The sequence below is a fragment of the Camelina sativa genome, chromosome 18 (genome assembly GCF_000633955.1).
Source record: "Camelina sativa cultivar DH55 chromosome 18, Cs, whole genome shotgun sequence".
NCBI classification, from domain to species: Eukaryota; Viridiplantae; Streptophyta; class Magnoliopsida; order Brassicales; family Brassicaceae; genus Camelina; species Camelina sativa.
Window position 1 is genome coordinate 12,964,705 of NC_025702.1, and position 27,317 is coordinate 12,992,021.

The following is a 27,317-nucleotide window of genomic DNA, read 5'->3' on the forward strand; positions in this document are numbered from 1 at the left end:
TTGTGTGGTGGAGTACCCTCAAGATGACATAACCTGTCCATCACCGAGTCATGCAGTGTCACCCTCAGGAGATGATTCCACTCTCACAACAGAGGACATTCAATCTTCTTTCTCCCACTACAGATACGGATCACACCACGACAACCTCATCACTTCATCCAATGAATACACGGTCTAAAGCTTGCATTCACAAACTAAATCCAAGGTATGCTCTTGTGGCTAGTAAAACAATTTCGTCTCTTCCGACAATTGTAGTAGAGGCTCTGGCTCATCCGGGATGGAGACAAGCTATGTTAGATGAGCTTGACTCCATTTATAAGAATCATACATGGTCCTTGATTCCAGCTACGGATGAGATGAATATTTTGGGGTGTCGATGGGTTTTCACCGTTAAACTTAATGCTGATGGCACGGTGAATAAGCTTAAGGCGCGCCTTGTTGCCAAAGGTTTCAACCAAGAACTTGGGGTTGACTTTAATGAGACTTATAGTCCGGTTGTTTGAACCTCTACCATCAGGATTGTGCTTACCGTTGCCACGACGAAGAACTGGGCTATTACTCAACTTTATGTGAAGAATGCGTTTCTTCACAGTGACTTACAAGAACAGGTGTATATGATTCAGCCACCGGGTTTCGAAGATGTTGCTTACCCGAATCATGTCTGCTCTTTGCGAAAGGCTCTCTATGGCTTGAAGCAAGCCCCTCGTGCTTGGTATGACAAGTTTAGCGACTATCTCTTGGAGTTTTGGTTTTGTCTGCAGCAAAGTGGATTCGTCGTTGTTCACCTATCATCATAATGGTAACATCCTGGTCCTTTTGCTATATGTCGATGACATACTTCTCACTGGATCCAATCCTACGTTATTTAAGTCTCTCATTGCGGAGCTCAAATCTCGCTTTGCAATGAAATATTTATCTAACTTGCACTATTTCCTTGGCATCCAAGCAAAGTCTCATCCTCAAGGTCTGTTTCTTCATCAAACTAAATACACTGAAGAAATCCTTCACCATGCTAATATGTCCAACTATAATTCATGTCACACACCACTTCCCTTGCGACTTGATCACGTCTTTCAGGACAAACGATTGTTCTCTGAGCCATCTTACTTTCGGAGTCTCGCTGGGAAGCTTCAGTACCTGCCAATTACGCGTCCTGATATCCAATTTGCAGTCAACTTCATTTGCCAGCGGATGCACTCTCCTACAGTCTCTGACTTTGGTCTCCTCAAATGCATCCTTCGTTATCTTCGTGGCACGTCTGCAATGGGTTTGCATATTTCTAGGAGCACAAATCTCTTTATTGTTTCCTATAGTGACAGTGACTATGCGGGTTGTAAGGATACCCATCGTTCAACATCTGGTTTTTGTGTCTTGTTGGGATCAAATGTTATTTCTTGGTCGGCTAAGAGACAACCAACTGTGTCACGGTCCTCTACTGAAGCTGAATACCGAGCTCTTGCTGCTACTGCCTCTGAACTCACTTGGATTTCCTCTGTTCTGCAAGATTAATTTGGGAATCTCTCAATCTCATCCAGCAGTCCTTCGTTGCGATAATCTCTCTGCAGTTTATCTCTCCGCTAATCCGGTTCTTCATAACCGTTCTAAACACTTTGACGTTGATTATCATTATATTCGTGAACGTGTTGCACTTGGTGTCCTGGAGGTCCAACAAATTTCAGCTGACAGCAGCTTGCAGATATGTTTACCAAATCCTTGGCTCAACGACCTTTTCAACATCTGCGCAACAAACTGAATGTTCGAGTCTCTCCCACACTCAGTTTGCGGGGGCATGAAAGTATAAAGCCTCAAGCCCAAGCTGCAAAGGCCTCTCACGGCCCATATGGTCAAAATTCATCATCCTCTCAACATAAGAGGACAAATGGTCCTGCTCTGCAACAAGGGGGTCCTGCTCTGCATCAGAGTCCTTCTCCGAAACATCGGCCGACAACTTCACAACCGGTGCAGAGCATGACGAAAGCTATACCAACTTGTTGCTCCCCTATTGTACTGGCTAACCAATTCAATGCTATCTCAGCAGAGGTGTGCGGCTAGATGTTAGCCAAGTGGACTTCAATCCTACCCTAAGATAGAACTCTAGAATGTTATGTTTGCTAATATATAAGCTCACTATATCCATTGTAAAGTTTCTTGAGATCGAATTAATAAAAGAAAGTATTATTCAGTAAAACTCCCATGTTCTATTTTATTCATAGTTATAAACACAGTTTTTATTTTTAATTTCTTTTTTTACAGAATATTTCTTTTTACTTAATGAGATGTCTCTTTTTTGTAAGCACTAATTAAATTTAAACATGTGTTTTAAACAAATTATTAATCTGATTTTTTTTTTGAACAATAATTCAGGATACACCAACAAATTTTCTAAATATGGCAAAAAGTGAAGATGAAATTAACTGGCAAATATAGCATAATACTGGAATGCAGTGTTCCGAGGCGACGATTCTGATACGAAAAGTGGCTTCCTCCAAGACCAGAGATGCGGAGAGAGTCACCGGAGGACATGAGGCAAGCATTCGATTTTTTTATACAGAAAAAAACTTGAACCAAATTCTAATTTGACCCTTAGACCATCATTAGTGGTGGTTACTCTCGCATAGTTCTTTTACTAAAAATTAATAAAATAATATAAAAAGAGAGAAAAGGAGAAAGAACTGTTATTTTAATTCTCAGAGTAGAAACGCTTCTCACCTTGATTCTACACCTGTAAGTTTTCTATTAGTTACAAAATAAAATATTAATTTTTTTTTTGAGAAACTGGGAAGAATTCTCCCAATAATGATATTATGCTCTTACATTGCAAAAAGTTATGTATATTGAATTTTTCGAACCAAATAGAAAATTATGTAACCGGATTTCACCAAAATAAATTCAAAGTCAGTATACTAATTGAAGTATAGAAAGAAAAATAGTGCACATAGCCAAAAAAGATGGTAAAGAGGCTCAAAGTACATTTGAGTTGATCACAAAGTCAGATATGAAAGTTGTACTCCAAGTGTCAAACATGAGAAATATCTAAATTTATTAATATATATCCAAAATTCTATAGGGAAGCAGCTACTCATCATCCATTCACATGATTCTTGTTATCAGTGAATTCGAAAATTGATTCTACATTGGGTTACAAATTTGAAACAGTGTATACATCTCTCACACATTGTTCAAAAAACATTTAGTACGTACAAGTTGAGTTCTTCATCTTCTATTCTACCACATTGATGGAACATATACTTGTGTAAATATGTATATATACTAGATACTAAATGATTAGTATTTTGATTTTTTTTTGCAATAAGACTTCGAAAAATGAATAGAAGTGAATAACAATGCACCATAAGTAGGTGTCACAAGCAAAGACAAATAAAAAAATTAACGCATAAGACAGACAGTCCAGACTAATTTGTCACAATTGTGTTGCAACATTGCGAGAAAGAGTTACGACCGCGAAATTTGCAACGATGCTATAGTTACTATATTTATGTGTGTTTCCAAATTCTAATTTACCTCTCTATCACAAATACTAATCCAGAAATGTCGCTACACATTCTCATCAATATACTAGTAATTTCGGTTGTAAATTTGGAAAACAACCATAACAACTATTTAGATTGCCTAATTTGAATTATATTAAAAATCGACAATTAATTACACCTCTAACAATATCAATCTCATCAATATACTTAAAGATTTCACTAACATTAAGCCAGTCAGTACACTATACAATCTCATCAATATAGCAATCTTGGTTGAGAAAAAAAAAATTCAAAAATTCAAAAATTACCCAAAAAGGCCAAATAAGCCCAAATCAGAAATCTCTGGAAAATTAGACCTAAACTCAATTCTTAAGGTGTAGCAATAACAAATTATTACCCAAATTAGAAAAATTAAAGGGTTTCTATACAAAATAGTACATTTTTAAAACTTAATTGGATTTTTAGTACATGTACTATTTATAATTAGATAATTAGGTAGTTTTTACTATTTGTGTAATAGAAGATTTGTGAGATAGATGAGAAAGTGGGGTAGAGTGTATTATTGTGAAATTACAAAAGTGTAGTTGGATCCGTACAGCTCATTTAGTGTACGGAAATACAAAAATAGAAATATTTTTAATTTATTCATATTTAATGTACTTTATATCAGCTGTACGGATGAAAATGTATATATTAATATACATATGTATACTAAACTAGCTGTACACCTCAAATATATATATTATTATTTACCTGTACACTTAATAAACTGTACGGATTGCATCTGTATATTTAATGATTGTACGGATAAAAATTTGTGAACTTTATTTTACCTAATAAAAACAAATCATCAAACAAAATGGATATCAAATAATAGATGCAAGAATATAGAATTTTATATACCTAAAATTTTTTAGAATATAAATTTATTTTGATTAGTATTTTAATTATTAAATTCAAGGGATCATGTAATAAAATAATAAAATATTTAATTTTAATGGCATACTTGTAAATAAAAAGAATTTTTGAGGGTTAGAAAGTAATGTAAATAGTAGTGAATAGTTGAAGGTGATTATTTTGCAAATTATAAATAGTGAATGTAATAAATTACCAATTATGTTTCAAAAATGTACTAATTTTCCAAATATCTCAAAATTAAAAGACATTTTCATATACATATATTACACTATTAAAAACTACCATTGTACTTCAAATTATTTATATACAATATGGTCAGCACATTCAAGATATACAAGGCCCATCCATAGCAAATAGAATCAACTGAAATCAGTATAGTAAACAGAACATCTTATATATTGTTATCCGCTTTAACAACACGATCTTAATTAGAGTTGTAAATTAAGATATTAGCGTAGTAAACTTTCTTGAAGACAAATTATATAAACGTATAATAATACTTTGAAGGTGTCCGAAGTTATGATCATTTCCTTAACCCCTCATGCTGAAACATGGATCATACTTCTCTTCAATAAAACATATGTTTCATTGGATACCCGAAAACAAAAGGCGAGCTAAGTACTAAAATAGTTTCATCAGGAACATATGTTCAATAGACTAAGACTACATCAACCGATTTACCTATGCTTTAACAATGACAACCTCTCATTCGGTAGAGGCTTTTGGGATTATCAAGAGTTTCTTCAAGATATCTTCTGTATAATCCGAATCTAAATGTAGAGTCAGTTTCCTGAGGGCAGCAGAATTCTCTAAGAAGTATCTTGCTATCTTCAATTTAATTTCGCACCAAGTCCCGAGAATGTGATTTGGGAATCAACAAACTCAAGAGACCATGGCAAACTCATGGGCACATATGATAAATTAATGTGACTTCTCTCCATGTGATATAGCTCCTGGTAGTTGAGGAAAAATGAGAGGATAGTTAATCACACAGTGAATGGATATTTCAGAAGCTCCATATAGAGATGAGGAAAAAAAATATCACAAGGTTTAGCAGATTAATCACCAAGTCGAGGGATTTCAGATTAGGGCAGCTCTCAAGAAAAGTTGCCAACCATTCAAAAGTTCCGGTTTCTCTCTATCAACCATGTTTTTTTTTATTCTTGTGTACAAAACTTTACCTAACAAAATTGAAAACGAAAGTTTAAGAAAGAGACGATTTGGTGGCGTATGAAATTACGGAAACATAGCTTACGATCAATCAGCCAAACAAAAAAAACCCTAGGTTAGTAATCTTAGACATATATATATCCAAAAAATAAAATTAAAAAAAAAACACCCGTACGGTATGGAGGATAATATTTGAAGAACACGAGACGAACGTAAGTGCGAGCGAGAAAGATATACGAATCCTTTGGTAACCTTTGTTTGTTGCACACGCTCGTGATAGTGAAGACTGAAGATGGTGCTTCCCCTCATTTTGGGCCTATTAGGCTGAGTTTGATACTAAACAAATTTATCGTATTGTCCAAGTTCTACTAAAATGAATTTAATTCAATACGATTATAATTTATAACCAGCTTACTGATAAAAGTTTTGTTTATAAACCAGCTTATTGAAATGACGCCGTACTAAAATGAATTTAATTCAATACGATCATAATTTATAACCAGCTTACTGAAAAAAGCTTTGTTTGGTAGGAGCACCTCCTTTAGTCTAGGTCGGTTTAGTCTAGGTCGTGAGCTTCCTTAATTAGACAATTCAGCCGATCTCTTCACCAAATCTTTACCGACGTCAACATTCAGGAAGCTCACGCACCAGATTGGAATGCGGAGACTTAAGGACTTCTAGGGATGCTTGGAACAGGGGGGAGTAATGCGTGATGTACTCTTTTTCCTTCACCATGGTTTTGTCCCAATGGGTTTTCCTGGTAAGGTTTTAATGAGGCAGCACCCCCAAGCGCATTACAGAGATCCTACTTAGCATTTGCACGGTTATATCATCCAAGGGGGAGTGTTGTAAAACACGGATGGTGGATTACCATAACCGGCCTATACTCGGCCCGTACTCGGCCCATGTACGTCCAAGACATTAAAGCCCATCGGCCACCTCCTTTAGTCTAGGTCGGTTTAGACATCCTAATGTACTTGGGCTTTGCCCTTCACTATATATATGTAATGTTCCATTAAATCATGAATAATAAGACAAGAGAAAACCTCCTTCGAGTTTCTCTAGTTTACAACATGTTATCATACTAGGATTTACCCCGTGGTACACCACGGGACAATTTTTGCATTGTACTTTTATGTATAAATTTTATGATTTTGTATTATGAGTATATTGAGTTTCTTTGAATTGAAATATATATTTTACAATATTATATAAATATATATGTTACGTTATACCGCTAAAAAAAATTGTTTTACACTCTTAATTAAACTAATACAATTTGATATATCTAATATTAGTGGTGTTAACAAAATATTAAATTTAACTCGTGTTATAGTATTGAGTTATAATGATGTGTTTTACTTTTATTAATATTGTATCAAATTTTTCCCTTCATATAACTCCCATATCGTGTTTTTTATATATCTAATTGATAGTAGGGTTTACAGCCAGGGTATCAATTCCCTATGCAGTTGTAGTACAAAAGGTTATCAATCCAAATGGTTGTTTATTGCTAGCAGGAAGGATATGATCAGGACAATACAAGTCAAGCCAAGCAGATAGGGTTTTTGTTCTAACAGTCCTAAAATAAATAATAGAAAGGAATATAAACAAAGAAACCACACGACCTAAGCACTCCATGCAAGCAGTCGAGTACAGGATCGAGTGGGGTGATCGAGTAAGCAAATGAGATATGAACAGCTCGAAGTATTACTCGATGCAGGTTATCATGTACCTGATCGTGTAATTGGTCAAGTAAGTAAAGAAAATGTAAACAAATAAAATATGAAAGCTCGTAAGGATGGGGTAATCGAATCCTAAGTATTCTAGACCAGTACAGATGCCTTATATGCCTCAAGCAATTATGTCCTAGACAATTAATCTCTAAAACCTTGTCACCACACTCTCGCACTAGCAAAAATCAACCTTGATCACTTACCACACTCTCGCACTAGCAAAAATCAACCTTGATCACTTACCACACTCTCGCACTAGCAAAAATCAACCTTGATCACTTACCACACTCTCGCACTAGCAAAAATCAACCTTGATCACTTACCACACTCTCGCACTAGCAAAAATCAACCTTGATCACTTACCACACTCTCGCACTAGCAAAAATCAACCTTGATCACTTACCACACTCTCGCACTAGCAAAAATCAACCTTGATCACTTACCACACTCTCGCGCTAGCAATATGAACAAGCAGACATTAAGAACTATTCACTATTGTGAGTAAACTCAAACTCATCTAATCCCTTACTCAGAGTCAAGTAAACTTCTAGCATTAGCTAATTCACGCATCTCATCTACACCTCTCGGTCGCTGAAACGCCCTAGATCTAATCTCAACCTCTCGGTCTGTTGACAGCATTAAGAATACTATATTTATTTTTAGTAATTTTTTTTTTAATTTTCCTTTTTCTTGGATTATGGACATCTTAGAGGGATAGCTATAACCCCAAATATTCAAAAAAAAAAATTCAAATATACGAATCTATACACTATATAACCCCAAATATACAAATAAACAATATATAAACAAAGAAAATAAGTGAAAATAAAAAACTACATTACAAAAATACTAATTACAAAAAAAGTAACTAACAAAATATATAATCTCGTGCTGTAGCAATAATGATAATAATTTGTGTTTATGAATGTTTAATATCCACAGTAAACAATAAGAGAAGAAAAAAATTAAAAATAGTAATATTAGACATGACTTATAAACTGATGGAGGTATCATATTCCTTCCTTAACCGCTTCAACCATTTATTGTATTTAATCTATACACCAAAATAGAATATATATATATATATATAGAATTCTTAGTATAGATATTATTCAAAAAAAAACTATGATTTACCAAATATTTAGGAAGTAATTACCATTCCTTTTCCTAATAGAGATTTTTGGAAAACTTCTTTAAAAACAACATTGGTTGTCTTTGTTTGAGGTTTTCCCTCACTATCGTAATTTTTATTTGTTTGACTTTTTACTAAGTAGATAAAGTTAACAAAATAAAAATCTCAGATTTGTTTGAGATTTCACTTTTAAAATTTTTAAGAGTGAAAATATTAATATTAATTAAATATTTTATAGACTTAAATATATTATAATATTTTAAAAATTTCGACGGAGTTCAAATATTTATAATAATTTTAACATTCTATAAGAATTTAAATATTTCTAATCTCTTAAACTTTTTTAAAAACGTAAATATATTATAATATGTTTACTTTTTAAAAGTTTAAATAAGCTCAAATATAGAACCAAATTAAACTGTTAAATTTGGAGACATGATAAATCAAGCTTCCTGTTTATTTGTACTCAAAACATATTAGTCATATATTTATAGTGATTCTGAACCATATTCCAAAATATTTAGTCGATATGGGATATAAAATACACATTTTCTGTAAATTATTTTACAACTTTACATATATATAATTTCTGCGGTTTTTATTTTTTCCATCTATACTAATCATAATTAATTACTATAATTTCGTTAAGGAAATATTAAAAAAATCTAAACTAAATAATGATTTGTTTTTATTTAATTGTATTCAGTTGATTTGTTGTTTCCGTAAATATCTCATAATATAAAAGCAAATCAAATAAGTTTACATATATATACAATTTCATATTTAATCTATTGATTATTTTGGAAGCAACAAAGTCACAATTGATAAGTATTAAAGATTTCTCATTATTATTAATATTCATAATAATTATAGGGATTAAGTATGGTAGTAGTTAATATTTGATATTACTGAAGCCATTAAATACTCTGATACCAATATTCTTATTTATAGGGATTATACCTCTGTTTGGTTGTGTGTTTAACTATTCTTGAATCAAATAATGTACAGGATCCAAAAATTATTAATCTGGAGAACAAACAGATCCGCAAATTTTTTGTCTTCTATTTTCGGGTCAGAGGGGATCCGCGTCCCGATCCGGTTAGTTTTAAGTGATCGACCCAAGGGTATAATGGTCATTTAGATAAATCGAAACTATAGGTTAGTTTAATTAAAATAAGTGATTCTCTAATCATTTTTAATGAAAAACCTACCAAAACAAAGCCATGGTCCTATTTGAGTCTAGTGAGTACTTCAGCTTTAATAGAATAGATTAAATATATTATAAGATATTATTGCCTCTGTTACGGTATATTAGTGAATGTGATTTTTTTGATTGTAGAAGGAAACTGCGAAATCAATTAATTTAGAATTTAGTTTTTGACCATTAGTATAAATCGTATATGGAATTGAGATATTTTTGTTTCTATTACCGAAAATAATTAAATGATGTTTTACTTTTTTATAGAAGAATCGGAGCTATAAAATTGAAAAAGAAACTCTTAATCAAGTAGAGGAAATATAAGGAATACTCCACATCAATATTCCTGAGTCATTAAAGGTTAATTTGACATGGTCCCATTAGAATTTGTATAGATAATTAATGAGGATCTGATTAGTAAAATCGGATATTAATTTATGATTTTAAGTAGACACGACAGAAAAGAGAAGAGGACACAAATTTGTACTTCAAAAATTGTTAAGATAGATAATGATTACTCAACTTTACTCGTTTTTAAAATTAAATTTGTGATTGTTTGGGTAAAACACGGTTCAATGGAATACTGTAATTATTAATATATATTATCTCCCTCTGCTATGAGTTGATCAATATCATTTGAGCTGATCATATAAGATCTAGCTGTCATGTGAATTCATAAAGCAGGGAGTAAATATAACAACGCTAATAAGTAATAATAATAAATATCAGTTAATTATCAAACCAACCATGAAACTACGACTCTCATTGTCGCTTCGTATATAGTATATACCACAAAATCATAAAACCTCTCTACTCATTTACCAGTCAAGGACGACTTCACATTCGGTAGAGCCTCTTGGCATTTTAAGGAGTTCCTTGAAAGCAGACTTTTTTAATCTTGAATGACTAGTCAATAGAGTGAGATTCTTGAGTATTGCTGAATTCTCTAGGAAGTACCTTCCTAGCCTAATAGCTACAAGACGTTCCCAGTTTTGATTCTGAAATCAACAAATTCCAGAGAAGATAGCAAACACTCAGGCACAGGTGAAAATATGATTTGATTCGTCTCATCAGGAGCCGATCTTTTGTCATAATCGAATACCTGAGTTACACAAAAAAAAAAAAAAAAAAAAAGTGGATGAAAACACACCAAATGAAACAGAGAAAAGCGTAAACTTATAACCAACCTCTTCAACGACTTAGACAACACCCGAAAAACTTTAGCTTTACAACTAACACTTCCCTTAACCTCCAACTCTTCCAAGACAGGGCATGACGAGACAAGTCTCTCAAAAGTGGCCTCATCGGGAAACCAAACAGAAGTCAAGTGCATAGTCTTCAGGCAAGGTAAGGAAACCATCTCAGCATTTGTTCTTTATTCTTATGAATCTTTTCGTTTTGATCCCTGCTTGTACCTGATGCCTAGTTATATCTCAATACCAGTAAATGAAATATGATTTTTAAACAAACAAACAAACAAACCAAATAAGTAAAGCATTTAGTCATTTGCTTAACTTTATTATAAAACAACGTTCCTTAAATATGTCGAAACCATAATAGTCTCTACAGATGAACGAGAGACTTATAGTTGGCTACCGAAAACAAAGAGATCAACAGATTCTAAACAAAAAGCCTACACCTGCATTTCTGGTACGGTAAGGGCTTAAGCTTCACATCTTCTCTCTCTAGTCGTTACATGTCAATATATGACGACTTTGCATGTGATAGAGCGTCTTGGGAGTTCCAGGAGAGTCTTGACAAGGTACTTTTCATTTGTACAATAATAATTCAAACGTACGGTCAGTTTCTTGAGATTTGTTGAATTCTTTAGTAAGTGCATTACTAGCATCAGTTCTGCAGGATGTCCTGAGAAGCTGGTTTTGATATCAACATACTCAAGCGACGGCAACAAACACTCTTGCACAGCGAAATAACTGAATTGACGCAACTCTTTGGATTTCATCTTCTTAGAGTTAGTATTCCATACCTGACCAAGAAAACGAGATGAGTAAAGGTAATGCAAAGATAGGCAACACCTTTCGCAGATCATATGAGAAATAAGGTTAAGCAGATGATCACCAAGATAAGTGACTTCAAGTTTGAGAAGTTCTTTAGAAAGGTTGGTAACCATATCAAATCAGATACACGAAAAGTCACACGCAGGCTGGAGATGTCACCAAACTGAGGCAACGGTTCTATTCTCGAGTATTGCAGATAAGCTGGAACCAAATGTAAACAAAATGTAGGTCAGAAGCTTTCATGATAGAAAATCTCATATGTCATATACAACCGAAATTGTCATACATACCTTGAAAGTGTCTCTACATAAAGTCATGTCCCTGAACTTTGAAACCCCGTGGAGAAAACTGCGTATAGTACTTCTCCGCGATGAAATGCTTGCTTCATCCAAAACATACAAACCAAAGGACAGAGAGATATCTACCTTGGCATTGGAATCCACATCGTTTATTATAAAACTCTCTGACAATTTATCACTGATGCTCAAAAGGCATAGTCGAGGAGCATTAATCACAAATCTTGAACCAAAAGACTTTGGAATCATCGTTATGTCTGTTTTTATTCTGAGCTTCTTCAATGACCTAGAGACCACCCGAAAGAGTTTGACATCATCATTCACACACCCGGAAATCTTCAACTCCAAGACAGGACAGCTAGAGACAAGTCTCTCAAAATTGGCCTCTTTGCCATACCAAATATATTTCAAATGCATCGTCTTCAGACAAGGTAAGGAAACAACCTCGACATCACCCAAGGTTACATAAAAGAGTTTCAAGGAGACCAGTGTCTCACAGGTGTAAAGCCTCAGGGGCATCTCATAAGTAGGACCTGGTGTAAACCAAACATCTAGATGTTGGATCTTACGCTTAACTATAGCATCAATCCATGGCGTGAGATAAAAGGGAGCATCATCTACACCTTTCTTAAATCCGATATTACCAATAACTAACCTGACTTGGTGTAAGCATGAAACCCTATTGGAATCGAAAAACTTGTCACCAAAACTCTTAAAGGCATGGAACTTTGGGAGGTGCAAACATGCCAAAAATAAACTAGGAACAAAAAGCCAGAGACTTTTCCACCTGGTTGACAAAACGCTTGTCTTAACAGTTTCCTTTGCGGGAAGATGAGAAAGTATCTGACATATCAAAGGATTAGGTAATTGGCTTATCCTATCTTCTTCCTTCAACCTTTTGGAACAAGCCATTTGTTTAAAGGTCTGACTATTTACCCTAGTCAGGTTAGGGTTTTTAATTAAAGGTCTTATGAAAATTATTTCTACAACAGCAAAATAAGGGCAAAAAGTCAGAAAAAAAAAAAAAAGAACCTGCTGTGTTTAAAAAAGAACCAACAGCTAGCAAAAGAGCTTATACATAAAAATAAAAATAAAAGACCTAATTAGAGTTTGAACAATTTGTGGATATAACCATCAAATTCGAAAAACTTGGTAACTGGTGACTATTACATGAGCAGCAACCATAAGAAAGACTTAAACTGCAATATTTGCTTTTTGGCACAACGCCTAATACATCCTCCTAAAATCAACTAATTTAACGACCAAAAAGATCAACCTACCTTAATCGAAATGTTCAGCCATATATATTCTTAGGAATCACAGAACAATGGAGTTCACAGACGCTAGAGCATCTTGGCATCGTAAGGAGTTCTTGAAGGAAGGCACACTTAGCCTTTCCGGCATAGTAAGTATCAACCCTAAATTTCTCCAGGATTTTTGAGTTCTTCAAGAAATATCTTACTAGCTCCAATTCTCCTTCATACCCTGTGATTGAACGTCTCCATTCCACAAACTTGAGTGATGATACCAAACACTGAGGCACTGTTGTTGAAAACATCACCTTATTCTTCTTACCACGCATGGATCGGTCCTTAACCAATTTCTGCAAAAACAGAAGGAAACAAATTGACGAGAAAATTTAGACAAAAGATTTTCACAAACAATAAGCATAAATCAGGGTTATAGTTATTCATTACCATTACTAAAGATTCTAGTTTTGGGCAGCTCTCAAGAAGGGTTAGCAACGTTTCAAGATCAAATTTAGAAAATTCAACATTCAAGCGGGATAGGCCACGAAACTGAAGCAGTGGTCCCGATTTCGAGTATTGAAAGATTTCCTGGTAACACAAGTAAAGGAGGAATGATAGGGTGAGAAACTTCATATATATATATATATATATATATGCTTAAAGAGAAGAGATGTATACCTTCCTAATACCATTACTAATAATCAGCTCCCTAACCATTGGTATGCAGGTGAGGATGCCATGAATCATGCTACTACTTTATCTCCTATAGCTTAAATCAAAATCTAGTTTGGCAGAGGAACCCAAATTGACGATCTGAAAGTTCATTGTTGAGGAGACCGTAGCCTTCAAAGACTGCAGTAGAGGTGCATCAATCAAAACTTCAGAAAACTCACATATGTAGGCTGTCTTTAGCGTGTGAGAGCGCACTTGTACAACATTTGCATCATCATAAGTTGGAGATCTGATGATGGTTAAATGTTCCAGAACAGGGGAGCCTGAGATAAGTTTCTGCAAGGTGGTGTCGTTGGGATACTTATTATACCCTAAATGCATGAACTTCAGACAAGGTAAGGAAACAAACTTGGCATCACACATGGTTACATCATAGAGTCGTAAGTGTACCAGTGTCTCACAGGTATATAAACTCAGGGGTATCTTCCTATCATATCCAGAATAATCAATTTCAAGATGTTGGATCCTACGGTTAGTTACAGCATCAATCCATGATGCGAGATAACTCCTACCAAGACTATAATAACTTAAGCGGAGTTTGCGTATCCATGACTCCCTGTGGGAGATAAAAAAACCTTTCAACAAAACTCGCAAAGGCATCGAAATTTGTAAATTCGTAGGAGGTTAAGTCCAATCCAGGAACAGATTGCCAAAGATATCTCCATCTGGTAGACAAAAGGCTTGTTCTGACAGCATCCTTTGTAGAGAGATGATAAAGTATTTCAGATATCAAATGTTCCGGTAGCTGGCTAATCCTATCTTCCTCTTCCTTATGTGACACTTTTACTTTGTCACATATTTTGGTTTTCTTCTTTCTTCTATCCACCATTGCTCTCTATCTTAATACAACTAATCTGCATCATCAAAAAATTTAAGAAAGTAAAAAAAAAAAAAAAAAAAAAACTGAAGGTAGAGATAACAACCAACTAATCAAAATTCCCAAAAACAGATATCGAACTACTATAAGTGTGTTTACAGAAACAACAATCGAATGAAATTTACGGACAGTGATAAAAATTGCGAAAAAAGTCTCTACACAAAAACACAGATATCAGGAAGAACACATGCGAGGGAGTTGAACAAATTAAGTTAGGCTTTTCAATGTTTCTGAAGATGACTACAAATCAAGGAAAATAAAAAGCAGAAGAAGGACGCACCGGAGTGGAACTTAGTTACCACCGGCTGATCAAACCTATTCGTCTTCCCCTGTCAACTGATAATTACTTTTCCAGTTAATTTACCCAGTTTTTATCTCTTCATACAAACGCCTTGCCGATTTAATCTCTTACTACAAACGTCTTGCCGTTTTAACCTCTTACTACAAACGCCTTGCCGTTTTATCTCTCTGTTTTACAAGAAACAGTTAAAAAGTCTGATTGGCCCAAACCGGAAATACCCAGTTTTGTTCAGATACTAAAAACTGGTTTAATCCAGGTTTTAATTTTTCATGTCCGCTGAGGGTAAGGTCTCAATTTGACAAACCAGTTTGAGACCATTCATATTCGCTTTGTCTGTCTCTTTTTACCAATCAAAAAGGACGACGACTTCAACATATTCGATAGAGACTCTTGGCAGTCCTGAGGGCTGATGAGTTATACTTAATTTTAGACCTTACTTTGTTCGTCGAAACAAAAAATTAAGACCATACTTCGTCCCAAAACTCAGCTTTAAAAGTTAATCTGCCATGAACAGAACAAAGTTGGGGATAGTCCTAATGAATCTTTTCGTTTGATCCCTGATTATATTTGCCTACTTGTACATGAAATACGATTTAAAAAAAAAACAAACAAAATAAGAAACAGCATTGCTTAAATTGGGAGGGCAGTTTTGGCCAGTTTGGCAAGTAGTCTCTAAAGATGAACGAGTAACTTATAGCTGTGGCTACCGAAAACAAAGAGACCAACCGATTCTAAACAAAAGAAATTAAAGAAACATAAAACATAAAAGCCTTCAATATATGACGACTTGACATGTGGCAGAGCGTCTAGGGATTTCCAGGATATTCTTGACTAGGAACTATTCATCCGTACAAAAATAATTCAAACGCAGAGTCAGTTTCTTGATGATCGTGGAAAACTCTAGGAAGTACCTTATTAGCTTCTTTTCTGCATCACGTCCCGAGTTGGTGGTTTTGATATCAACATACTCAAGCGATGAAGGATTTCAAGTTTGGGCAGCTCTCGAGAAAGGTTGGCAACATATTTTGTTAGCGAGATCTTTGGAGATTTTGGATTGCATTGGAATATATTTGTGATCTGCATTTATCGTATCGTAGTTGTATTGTTGTAGATATGTTGTTATCTAGTTGGTAACAAGATCTTGTGTGAAAGTATATATAATGTACCTCTTCTTTACAATGAATGACACGAGATTCAGCAGCCTGAACCTAGCTTTACATGGTATCAGAGCCCTGAAAAATGTCTGAAAAAAACGTTAAAATAGAGTCGTCGAAGACGATGGCGGCGGCCTACCAACTGGCGGCGAACGAGAACCCTGGAGCCATCATCGCCCAGGTTCAGTTCAACGGTGAAAACTTTGATGAGTGGGCTCAGGCGGTGAGAACGGCACTGCGAGTCAAGAAAAAGTTTGGTTTTGTTGACGGAAGTGTGACAGAGCCAAACAAGGAGGAAGCAGAGTATGAAGATTGGGTCTCCGCAAAGTCGATGGTGTCTTTGTGGATCCTCAACACAGTGGATCCCAAAGTGCGAAAGACACTAGGAAACAAGGAAGATCCTATGGAGTTGTGGAAGGAGATCAAGAATCGATTCTCTGAAGGAAATGGTCCTCGGATTCAGGAGATTAAGGCAGAGCTTGCCTTTTGTCGTCAAGAGAACATGACAGTGATCGATTACTATGGCAAGTTGCAGGTCTTGTGGGACGACCTGAGTAATTATGAACCGACGTTGGCGTGCAAGTGTGGAGGATGCAATTGCAACATCACCGCGGAGCTTGAGAAGAAAAAGGAGGATGACCGGATTCATCACTTCCTTCTTGGTTTGGATGACACGGTGTACGGAGGAGTTCGCACTTCAATAATAAGTACAGATCCCTTGCCTAACATGAATCAAGTCTACTCAAAGGTGAAATCTGTGGAACGAATCAACACTGTCATGCGTGGGAGAGAACAACGAACGTCCCAGGTGGCCTTTGCTGCTCGGAGTGGAAACATAACAGCCGGACCTAACGACAAATCACGGTTGTTTTGTACTGCGTGTAAAAAGACAGGACACACAGCAGAGACATGTTTCCAAGTCATTGGATATCCGCCATGGTGGGGTGAACGTTCTCGTCAAGGCGGACGTGGTGGCGGTCGAGGAGAAGCTGGTAGGGGGCGTGGAATGATCCGTGCAAATGCTGCAGTTGCTCAAAGTGAAAGTGACGTGAGTACCGAAGCTGAGAGAAACGGGTACACGGGGTTGAGCAATGAGCAGTGGGGGACCCTGATCAAACTTCTTAAGGAAAAACAGGTGGCAGAACCGCGTCTGACCGGTAAGTTTTTCTCTCATGACTGGGTCCTTGATACAGGAGCCTCAAATCATATGACGGGGTTTAGTGAAATGATTGTTGATCAGAAGTATATGTTGCCTTGTTCAATCGGTTTGCCAAACGGTTGTCAAACTCTGTCCAAGGAAAAAGGCACTGTGGTTTTTGATGATGAGTTTGAGTTGAAGAATGTGTTGTTTGTACCTGAATTAAGATGCAATCTGATATCCGTTTCTCAGCTCGTTGCGGATCTTGATATAGTGATGCAAATTGCTAACAAAGGTTGTGTACTACAGGACCGTACAATGAGGAGGCTGACTGGAGCGGGAGAACTTAGAGACGGGCTGTACTTCTTTCGTCGCTTGCCTACCTTTCGTGCTTTTCATTTGAATAAGGATGGAGCTGATGATATATGGCATCAGCGGCTGGGACATCCCTCTAATGGTGTTTTAGATTTGCTTTCTGTTGTTGGTAGTCGAAGTAGGGATTTTTCAGTTTGTGAAATTTGTGTAAAAGCAAAACATAGCCGTGAGGCTTTTCACTCAAGTAATAATACAAGCGATGACGTTTTCGATATGATTCATTGCGACTTATGGGGACTGTATCGTAGTCCTACTTTGTGCAATTCATTTTTACTTCTTAACAATTGTTGATGACTTCTCAAGAGCGGTGTGGGTGTACTTGCTTCGAGAAAAGTCACAAGTGAAGCAAACACTAAAGAACTTCTTGACGTTGGTGTCTAATCAATTCAACAAAAACGTCAAGATAGTTAGAAGTGACAACGGGACAGAATTCACTTGTCTCACAACAGAATTTGCAGAAAAAGGAATCATACACCAGACGTCTTGTGTTGGTACACCGCAGCAGAATGGGCGCGTGGAGCGAAAGCATCGACATATCCTTAACGTGGTGAGAGCACTCTTGTTTCAGTCCTCACTTCCGATCAAATTCTGGGGAGAAAGTGTTCTCACAGCTGCTTACTTGATAAACAGAACACCATCGCGAGTTTTGAAGGGGAAGACTCCTTACGAACTAATTTATGGTACTCCTCCACCATACGACAATTTGCGGGTCTTTGGTTGTCTTGCCTTTGCTCACAAACAAAGGAGAGGAGGAGATAAGTTTGAAGCAAGAAGCAGGCGTTGTTTGTTTGTTGGTTATCCGTTTGGGAAAAAGGGTTGGAACATGTATGATTTAGAAACCGACGAAGTCTTTGTATCACGGGATGTGGTTTTTGTTGAAAAGACTTTTCCGATGAGTTCAGGTGAATTCAGAGGTGATCGAGAGGCATTGTTGCACAACACTGCTGATTTTGGTGAGTTAGTAGATGTGGTTGAAGAAGAGACTGCAGTTGCTGACCTGGAAACAGAACAAGAGACTAGTAATGAGACACTAGAGACGAGTATTGATACTGCATTAGATGAAATGCTTGCCGAGACTGAAATTTTGGAAGAGAATGATGCAGCAAATGACGTTGTAGAAGAGGGCGTTCCCGAAGCACTTCCGGTTGAACAACTCGGACGTGGCAAGCGTGAGAAAGCTCTGCCAGCTAGACTGAAGGACTATGTGTTGCAGGTTGTGTGTGATTCGGACAAAACTGCAGACGAGTCAGTTGAAGGAATCGATTTCCCAATCTCAAAATACATCGACTGCAGCCAATTTTCTCCGAAGTATAGAGCGTTTCTGGCATTAATTATTGCTGGCACGGAGCCTACTACCTTTCGTGATGCAGTGGCTTACAAAGAGTGGCGAGAGGCAATGCAGAAAGAAATTGATGCTCTCGAACAGAATCAAACGTGGACAGTTACAACTCTTCCACCAGGAAAAAAAGCGATTGGCTGTAAGTGGATTTATAAACTCAAGTATAGAGCTGATGGAACGTTGGAGAGACACAAATCCCGTTTAGTAGTCTTGGGGAACAATCAAACAGAAGGTGTGGATTTTGATGAGACTTTTGCACCGGTTGTCAAGATGACGACGGTTCGGACGTTTCTTAGTGTTGCTGCAGCAAAACAGTGGGAGTTGCATCAGATGGATGTAAACAACGCTTTCTTACATGGGGATTTGGAGGAGGAAGTGTATATGCAACTTCCACCTGGTTTCCGTAACAATGAAAATAGAAACTCAGTTTGTTTGCTGAAGAAGTCTCTCTATGGATTAAAGCAAGCTCCAAGATGTTGGTTTGCTAAGTTGAAGGGAGCACTTACGCAGTATGGCTTCAAGGAATCACACTCCGATTATTCCATGTTTCACTTGCGTCGTGGTACTTCTGAAATCTACATCCTAGTGTATGTAGATGACATTATCATTGGTGGTAATGATACAGCAGGCATAGCACAGTTCAAGCAGTATCTCGGCGAGTGTTTTCATATCAAAGACCTGGGGTCGCTAAAATACTTCTTAGGGATTGAGGTGGCAAGGAACAATGATGGTATTTTTCTCTGTCAAAGAAAGTACACACTGGATATCATTAGTGAAGTGGGATATCTAGGATCACAGCCTGCTGCGTTTCCTATTGAACAATAACACAAGCTTGCTCTTTCTGATGGTCCATTGTTAAAAGAACCAGAACGTTATCGAGGGTTGGTAGGGCGACTTGTGTATCTTTTGGCTACTCGACCAGATTTGACTTATGTTATTCATGTTCTGTCTCAGTTTATGCACAGTCCTAGAGCTGATCATTGGAACTGTGCATTGCGTGTTGTGCGGTACTTAAAAGGAACGCCGGGACAGGGTGTGCTATTGTCTTCTAAGTGTGACTTAAAGTTGTACGGCTGGTGTGATTCTGATTGGGGAGGTTGTCCTCTGATGAGACGATCCGTGAGTGGTTGGTTCGTCACACTTGGTTCTTATCCAATTTCTTGGAAGACTAAAAAGCAGAAAGTTGCAGCTCGTTCTTCTGCAGAAGCAGAGTACCGGTGTATGGCGTTAACTGTTAAGGAGCTGGAGTGGTTGCGACACTTAATGGCTGATTTTGGAGTGTCTCAACGTGAACCAACAGACTTACATTGTGATAATCAGGCCGCTTTGTACATTGCAGCCAATCCCGTGTTTCATGAGAGAACTAAAGGAGTGGAGATAGATTGTCACAATGTTCGGGATGCTATACGAGCTGGAGATATTCGAACACAGAAAGTTCATACGAAGGGGCAACTCGCAGACGTGTTTACTAAGGCACTTGGTTGTCGCGAGTTTGAAAACATGGTTGCCAAGTTGGGCATTTGGAATCCGCATGCTCAACTTGAGGGGGGGTGTTAGCGAGATCTTTGGAGATTTTGGATTGCATTGGAATATATTTGTGATCTGCATTTATCGTATCGTAGTTGTATTGTTGTAGATATGTTGTTATCTAGTTGGTAACAAGATCTTGTGTGAAAGTATATATAATGTACCTCTTCTTTACAATGAATGACACGAGATTCAGCAGCCTGAACCTAGCTTTACATGGTATCAGAGCCCTGAAAAATGTCTGAAAAAAACGTTAAAATAGAGTCGTCGAAGACGATGGCGGCGGCCTACCAACTGGCGGCGAACGAGAACCCTGGAGCCATCATCGCCCAGGTTCAGTTCAACGGTGAAAACTTTGATGAGTGGGCTCAGGCGGTGAGAACGGCACTGCGAGTCAAGAAAAAGTTTGGTTTTGTTGACGGAAGTGTGACAGAGCCAAACAAGGAGGAAGCAGAGTATGAAGATTGGGTCTCCGCAAAGTCGATGGTGTCTTTGTGGATCCTCAACACAGTGGATCCCAAAGTGCGNATTTAAATCAGATACACGAGGAGTAACATGCAGGCGGGACATGTAACCAAGCTGAGGCAGCACTACTTCTTTCGAGTATTGACAGATGAGCTGTAACCAAAAAAATGAGAGTCAGAAACTTTCATGACAGAACCTTGAAAATGTGATATGTCCAAGGTAGCAGAACTGAAATTGTCTTAAATAATATACCTTGAAAATGTCTTTACAAATTGTCATATCTCTGACCTTGGAAATCCCAGGGAGAAAACTGTGGATGATACCACTTCTCCTCAATGAAATGCTTGCTTCATTAATATCTTCCAAGCCAACAGGGAGATATATATATATATATATATATATATCTACCTTGCCACCGCAGAAAAGATTGTTCATTATACAACTCTCTAATTTATCACTGATTCTCAAAAAGCGTAGTCCAGGAGCACCAATCACAAATCCGAAACCAAAATCCCGGTCATCATTTACTATCTTTATACAGAGCTTCTTCAATGAGGTAGAGATCACCCGAAAGACATTTACATTCCCATACGCTTAAAGGCATTGAACTTTGGGAGGTGCCAACATGCCAAAAATAAACTAGAAACAAAAAGCCAGAGACTTTTCCACCTGGTTGACAAAACGCTTGTCTTAACAGTTTCCTTTGCGGGAAGATGAGAAAGTATCTGACAAATCAAAGGATCAGGTAATTGGCTTATCCTATCTTCTTCCTTCAACCTTTTGGAACAAGCCATTTGTTTTACAACGAAATCTGTAAAGAAATAATTTTAAAAAAATTGTAAATGCAAGTTTCAGAGAAACTATATTTGGATGAAATTGCAGCCAAAAACTCTCCTTTAGTTCAACTTCAAGTGACGGAGGCTAATTACCATTTACCCTAGTCAGGTTAGGGTTTTTAAAGGTCTTATGAAAATGATTTCTACAACAGCAAAATAAGGGCAACAAGTCAGAAACAAAAAAAAAAAAAAAAACCTGCTGTGTTTTAGGCCGGACTGCTTGCCGGAACTGTAGGTGTTCTGTGTATAAAGTAAATAGCGAGTGTATGTTACTCAAAAATCCCAATATATCCATGGTTTGTATTGTACTGAGAGAAGCACAAAAACACCTTTTGCTAGAGACTCTCAAACATTTTCGATTACTTGGACACAAAGTGAGTCTCTTGACGATTACTGTGAATAGAGAACTGCACTGACCTTGAAAGCGACTAGATGTATGATTTTTAAAACAATCAAACAAATTAAATAAGAAACAGCATTGCCTTAACTTGTTGATAAACAACATTCCTTGGATATTTTGACAAGCCACAAGAGGGCAATTTGGCAAACCTTAATAGTCTCTACAGATAAACCTACCGAAAACAAAGAGACCAACCCATTCTAAACAAAAGAAGCACAAACAAAAGCGCCCTACACCTGCCTTTCTTGTAGGGTGAGAGTTTAATTAAATATGATTTTTAAAACAAACAAACAAAATAAGCAAACAGCATCGCTTAACTTGGGAGGGCGGTTTGGCAACCTTAATAAACAAAGACAAAGACCAACCAATTCTAAACAAAAGAAACATAAACAAAAAAAAAAAAGGCTTCAACCTGCATTTCTTGTGCTTCAGCTTCAATATGTATCAATATATGACGACTTGACATGTGGTAGAGCGTAGCGTCTTGGAATTTCCAGGATATCCTTGACTATGTGTTTTTCATCCGTACAATAATAATTCAAACGTAGAGTCAGTTTCTTGAGGATTGTGAAATTCTCTAGGAAGTACCTTATTAGCTTCTTTTCTGCATCACGTCCCGAGTTGGTGGTTTTGATATCAACATACTCAAGCGAAGATAACAAACACTCTGGCACAGAGCAATAAAATCCACTCAGCTCTTGGTGACGGGGTAGGAAACAAAGTCGGGACTAGGCAAGAAACCGCGATGGAGTCGAAACGAATGAGCAAAATTCAGAGACGAATGAGCAAAATAATTACGCTACCATAATAATCACTAAACCCAAGTAATAATGAAACTGCTATCCATATCCAACATTGTCGTTACACAAAATCACCAAAATAACAAACCAGTTTGATTATAAGAACTATTGAGATTTCCGACCAAGAAGTACGTACGTTTCCTTTTCCAATCCTACGACCCAAGATGATAAGAAACATATGAAAGCCTATGCCTAGATGGACCAAAGGCATGCCAACCATGACGCTACAATGCATATTCACTTAGTTTTACATAAAAACACGAATCCTTTTCAATGTTCCCTCTATACTCTTTACCGATCAAAGGAAGATGACTTCACATTTGGTAGAGCGTCTTGGACCTTTGAGGAGTTTTTTGACCACGTCATCTTGAATCTGAATTGCATCATAATGCCAAGGCAGAGTGAGTTTCTTGAGGACAGCCGAATTTTCTAGGAAGTACGTTACTAGCTTCATCTCTGCAGCAAGTCCCCAGACTTTCGCAAAAAACAGATATCGGGAAGAACACATGCCAGGTCTTGTTTGGTTTAGGGTTTTTAAGATTTCTGAAGTTGACTAGAAATCAAGGAAGAAGAGGACGCACCAGAGTAGAATTTTACCACCGGCAGATTCGTCTTCCTCGACAGTCCTCTGTGTCGAAGTGACTTCTTTTATCAATTGATGACTTTCCCAGTGGCTCTTTCTTTAGTGCCAGGCTTTGGAAGAAGGACGCGAACGCCTTACCGTTTTTATCGCTTACTACAAACGCCTTGCCGTTTTTATCTCTCCGTCTGAACCAATAAACAACCAAAAAGTCTGATTGGACCAAACCGGAAATACCCACTTTTGTTCAGATACTAAAAACTGGTTTAATCCTGGTTTAAATTTTGATGTCAATTCGACTAAACACGTGTTAAGACTAAAGAGTAACAAAACCATCAAACTAAGTTACTACGCTCATAAGTCATCATATCATGTCTTAATTTTGAAAAAAAATGATAAACAGAGAACCTGCCTTGGAAGATCAGTTCTTATGAGTCTTTTCGTTTGATCCCTGATTGTATATTCCTACTTGAACATGATGAGAGATTCTATCTCAATTCCAGTTTAATTTTTTTAAAAATATAACAAACAAACAAAATAAGAAACAACATTGATCAACTTGATAGTAGTAAACAATGTTCCAAAAGTAATCCAAAAGTACTTTAAATTGCAAGTTCGTAATTAGGAATTAGGAATCAGCGTACTGAAGAATGTGACCTATTAACGGATCAGGTAGTTGGCTTAACCTACTGCCGCATGTGATTGGAGATCAGCAACCAAACCACCAAGTAATAACATAAAGAGCTAACTGCAGTTTACTTGTGTCTCAAAGCCAAATATCCTCAAGAAAATCACCTAATTTTTTAAGTGTTTAACGATCACAAACTTAACCTCAGACGAAATGTTCAAAAATCTCAAAAAAGACTAATTAAAGAACAAGGACTTCACAAGCGGTAGAGCCTCTTGGCATTGCAACGACTTCTTTAAGGAAGTCACACATTGCCTTTTTCGAGTAGTAAACATTGAGCCTTAACTTCTCTAGGATTGTTGAATTCTTCAGCAAGTATCTTATCAGCTTTATTTCTTCTTCATAGCCTGGGATCGAACGTTTCAATTCCACAAACTTGAGCGATGTTACCAAACACTGAGGCACTGTTGAAAACATCACATTTGGGTTTTTCTTCTTCTCACGACTCTTGGATTTGTCCTTGACCAATTCCTACAAAAAAAAAGAAACAGAGGAAACAGAATTGGGTAGAGAGAGATACACGTAAAAGCTTTTTTCATAGACGATATATGGGTATCAGAGCTATATTATTTCATTACCAATGTGAGAGATTCTAGTTTTGTGCAGCTCTCAAGAATGAGTGGTAATAATTCAAGATCAGATTTAGAAAGTCTAGCATTCAAACGGGATAGGTTTCGAAACTGTAGCACCGGTCCCGATTTCGAGTATAGAAAGATATCCTGGTAACACAAGTAAACACGTCATATTAAAAAATGTTACGGTGAGAAACTTTCTTGAAAAAAGTATACTTATATATGCTCAAACGTTGAGAAGTATATACCTGCCAGAAAGCATTACCAATAACTAGGTCCCTGACCTTTGATATATCGGTGAGGATGTCAGGAATGTAGTAACTACTCGAATGGCCTACGAATTCAACATCTATATCTAGTTTGGTAAAGAAACCCAAATTGACTATATCATAGTTCTTTATTGTGCCAATCTTCAAGCACTGGAGTAGAGGAGCATCAATCACAACTCGGAGCTGACGAATGTGGATTCTTTTTAAAGAATGAGAGCGCACTTGTGTAACCTTTTCAGTATGTGTAGAAAATCCGATGAGCGTTAAATCTTCCAAAACCGGGGAACCTGAGATAAGTTTCTCCAAAGTGGACTCATCGGAGTAACTAACACATTCTAAGTGGATGAACTTAAGACGAGGTAAGGAAACAAAGTCGGGACTAGGCAAGAAACCGCTTTGGAGTCGTAAGTGTACCAGTGTCTCGCAGGTATATATGCTCAGAGGTATCGGATCACTGATACAGTAACAAGTTACATCAAGATGCTGAACCCTACGCCTAGTCACAGCATCAACCCGTGAGGTGAGATCAAAAGTACCAGAAGGACGACGCAAATTTAACCGGAGTTTGCGTATCCATGACTCCCTGTTGGAATTAAATAACTTTTCAACAAAACTCACAAAGTCATCAAATTGCGAGGATGGAACGTAGTCTAAGTCCAATCCAGGAACTGATTGCCAAAGATTTCTCCATCTGGTAGACAAAACACTTGTTGTGACAACATCTTTGGTAGGGAGATGATAAAGTATTTCAGATATCAAAGACTCCGGTAACTGGCTTATCCTATCTTCCTCCTCCTCATGTGAGGCTTTGTCACATATTTTGGTTGTCTTCTTTCTACCCACCATTTCTCTTTTTTTTTTTCCTCTTCACACACAACTAATCTGCATTACAGAAACAACCAACCCACGTAGTATATTCAAATCAGTTAAGAGATTACGAACACACACAGATAGATTCTCAAAACCCTAATAAAAATTCTCAAGATAAAAACTAAAAATTACATGCGAGGGCTTATTAGGTTAAGGTTTTTGATGATGACTAAAATCAAGCAACAGTATAAGAAGACGTTATCTTTACCAGAATGGAGTTTAATTTGCACGGCAGATCAAATCCTCTCCGAACCCTAAAGCCTTTAGAACACTGTAAGAATAGCGAGTACCATCGTTCCAAATAGCGAGTACCATCATTCCAAATGCCTTTTTGACTCCTTTGACGCAATTTTAGAGTGCAAACACCTTGCAGTTTATCTCTTTCGCAGGGGTTGATGAAACGGTATGCTGTGTTCGTGAGATAAGAAAAAAAAAAAATAGTACAACTAAATTGGACCAACTTGGTTTTCTCCGGTCTGGACCAATAAAGCACGAAAATAAATTGGTCCAACGCAAAGCATTTCGCCATTTCGGATTATATAACCAATCAACCAAACCTCCATTTCAGACTGAACCGAAAATACCCAATTTTGTTCAGGATCCTAAAAACTCAACTGAGAGAATCCAACGAAGTACCTTTCCCATTTCGAAAGCCTACCCCTTATATCGACCAAAGCCATACCTACATTGCCTAATTTTTTAACAAGTACCTAACTAGCTCCATTTTGTTGGCTTAAGCTTAAAAAGGATAAACTTAAGTTAGAAATTATCCTAAGCCTTAACCGAGTTATGGTTAAGAGATAAGGTCTATTATGTTTAAGAGTAGTATTTTTTAATAGGATTAGGATTGAGGTTTTATATATAAGGAGATGTGTTGTGACATAACTTGAGAGATTGTGAGAGCTTAAGTTATAATTTTCTTGAGCAATAAAGAAAGGTGTTCTTTGGATCAATCTTGAGTTCTTAAAATCAGCTTTAAAACAATACATTTCTGCATCAATTCCCAGAGACTTTCACTTTGAAATCAACAAACAAATTTGACAGACATTCACTGAGGCATTCGTATATTCTCAAGAGACAAAAGATGTACTAGTTACCAAGGTTAATTAGACACCATCTGCCAAAAGTTAGACACCATCTCTCATATGAGTACAGAGTACTCGTGCTTTATAGGATAGATACCAT

General features: G+C 36.9%; 3 protein-coding genes and 1 pseudogene across 3 annotated transcripts; 1 reads left to right on the forward strand and 3 right to left on the reverse strand.

Annotated features, from left to right (window-relative positions):
• LOC109130495 (uncharacterized mitochondrial protein AtMg00810-like) lies at positions 1,018-1,509 on the forward strand. Its single transcript, XM_019240081.1, has one exon. It carries the CDS (start codon positions 1,018-1,020, stop codon positions 1,507-1,509), a length of 492 nt encoding a protein of 163 aa, XP_019095626.1.
• Positions 10,464-12,871, reverse strand: LOC104763428 (putative FBD-associated F-box protein At5g53635). The gene is made up of 5 exons (XM_019240082.1): positions 11,950-12,871; positions 11,725-11,864; positions 11,489-11,632; positions 10,883-10,981; positions 10,464-10,643 (listed from the first exon to the last, which is right to left on the reverse strand). The coding sequence occupies exons 1-5, from the start codon at positions 12,869-12,871 to the stop codon at positions 10,464-10,466; spliced, it is 1,485 nt and encodes a 494-aa protein (XP_019095627.1).
• Positions 13,083-15,173, reverse strand: LOC104761385 (annotated as a pseudogene).
• Positions 24,397-26,746, reverse strand: LOC104761386 (F-box/FBD/LRR-repeat protein At1g51370-like). The gene is made up of 4 exons (XM_010484464.1): positions 26,341-26,746; positions 25,242-26,144; positions 25,000-25,140; positions 24,397-24,892 (listed from the first exon to the last, which is right to left on the reverse strand). The coding sequence occupies exons 2-4, from the start codon at positions 26,106-26,108 to the stop codon at positions 24,602-24,604; spliced, it is 1,299 nt and encodes a 432-aa protein (XP_010482766.1). The 5' UTR covers positions 26,109-26,144; positions 26,341-26,746; the 3' UTR covers positions 24,397-24,601.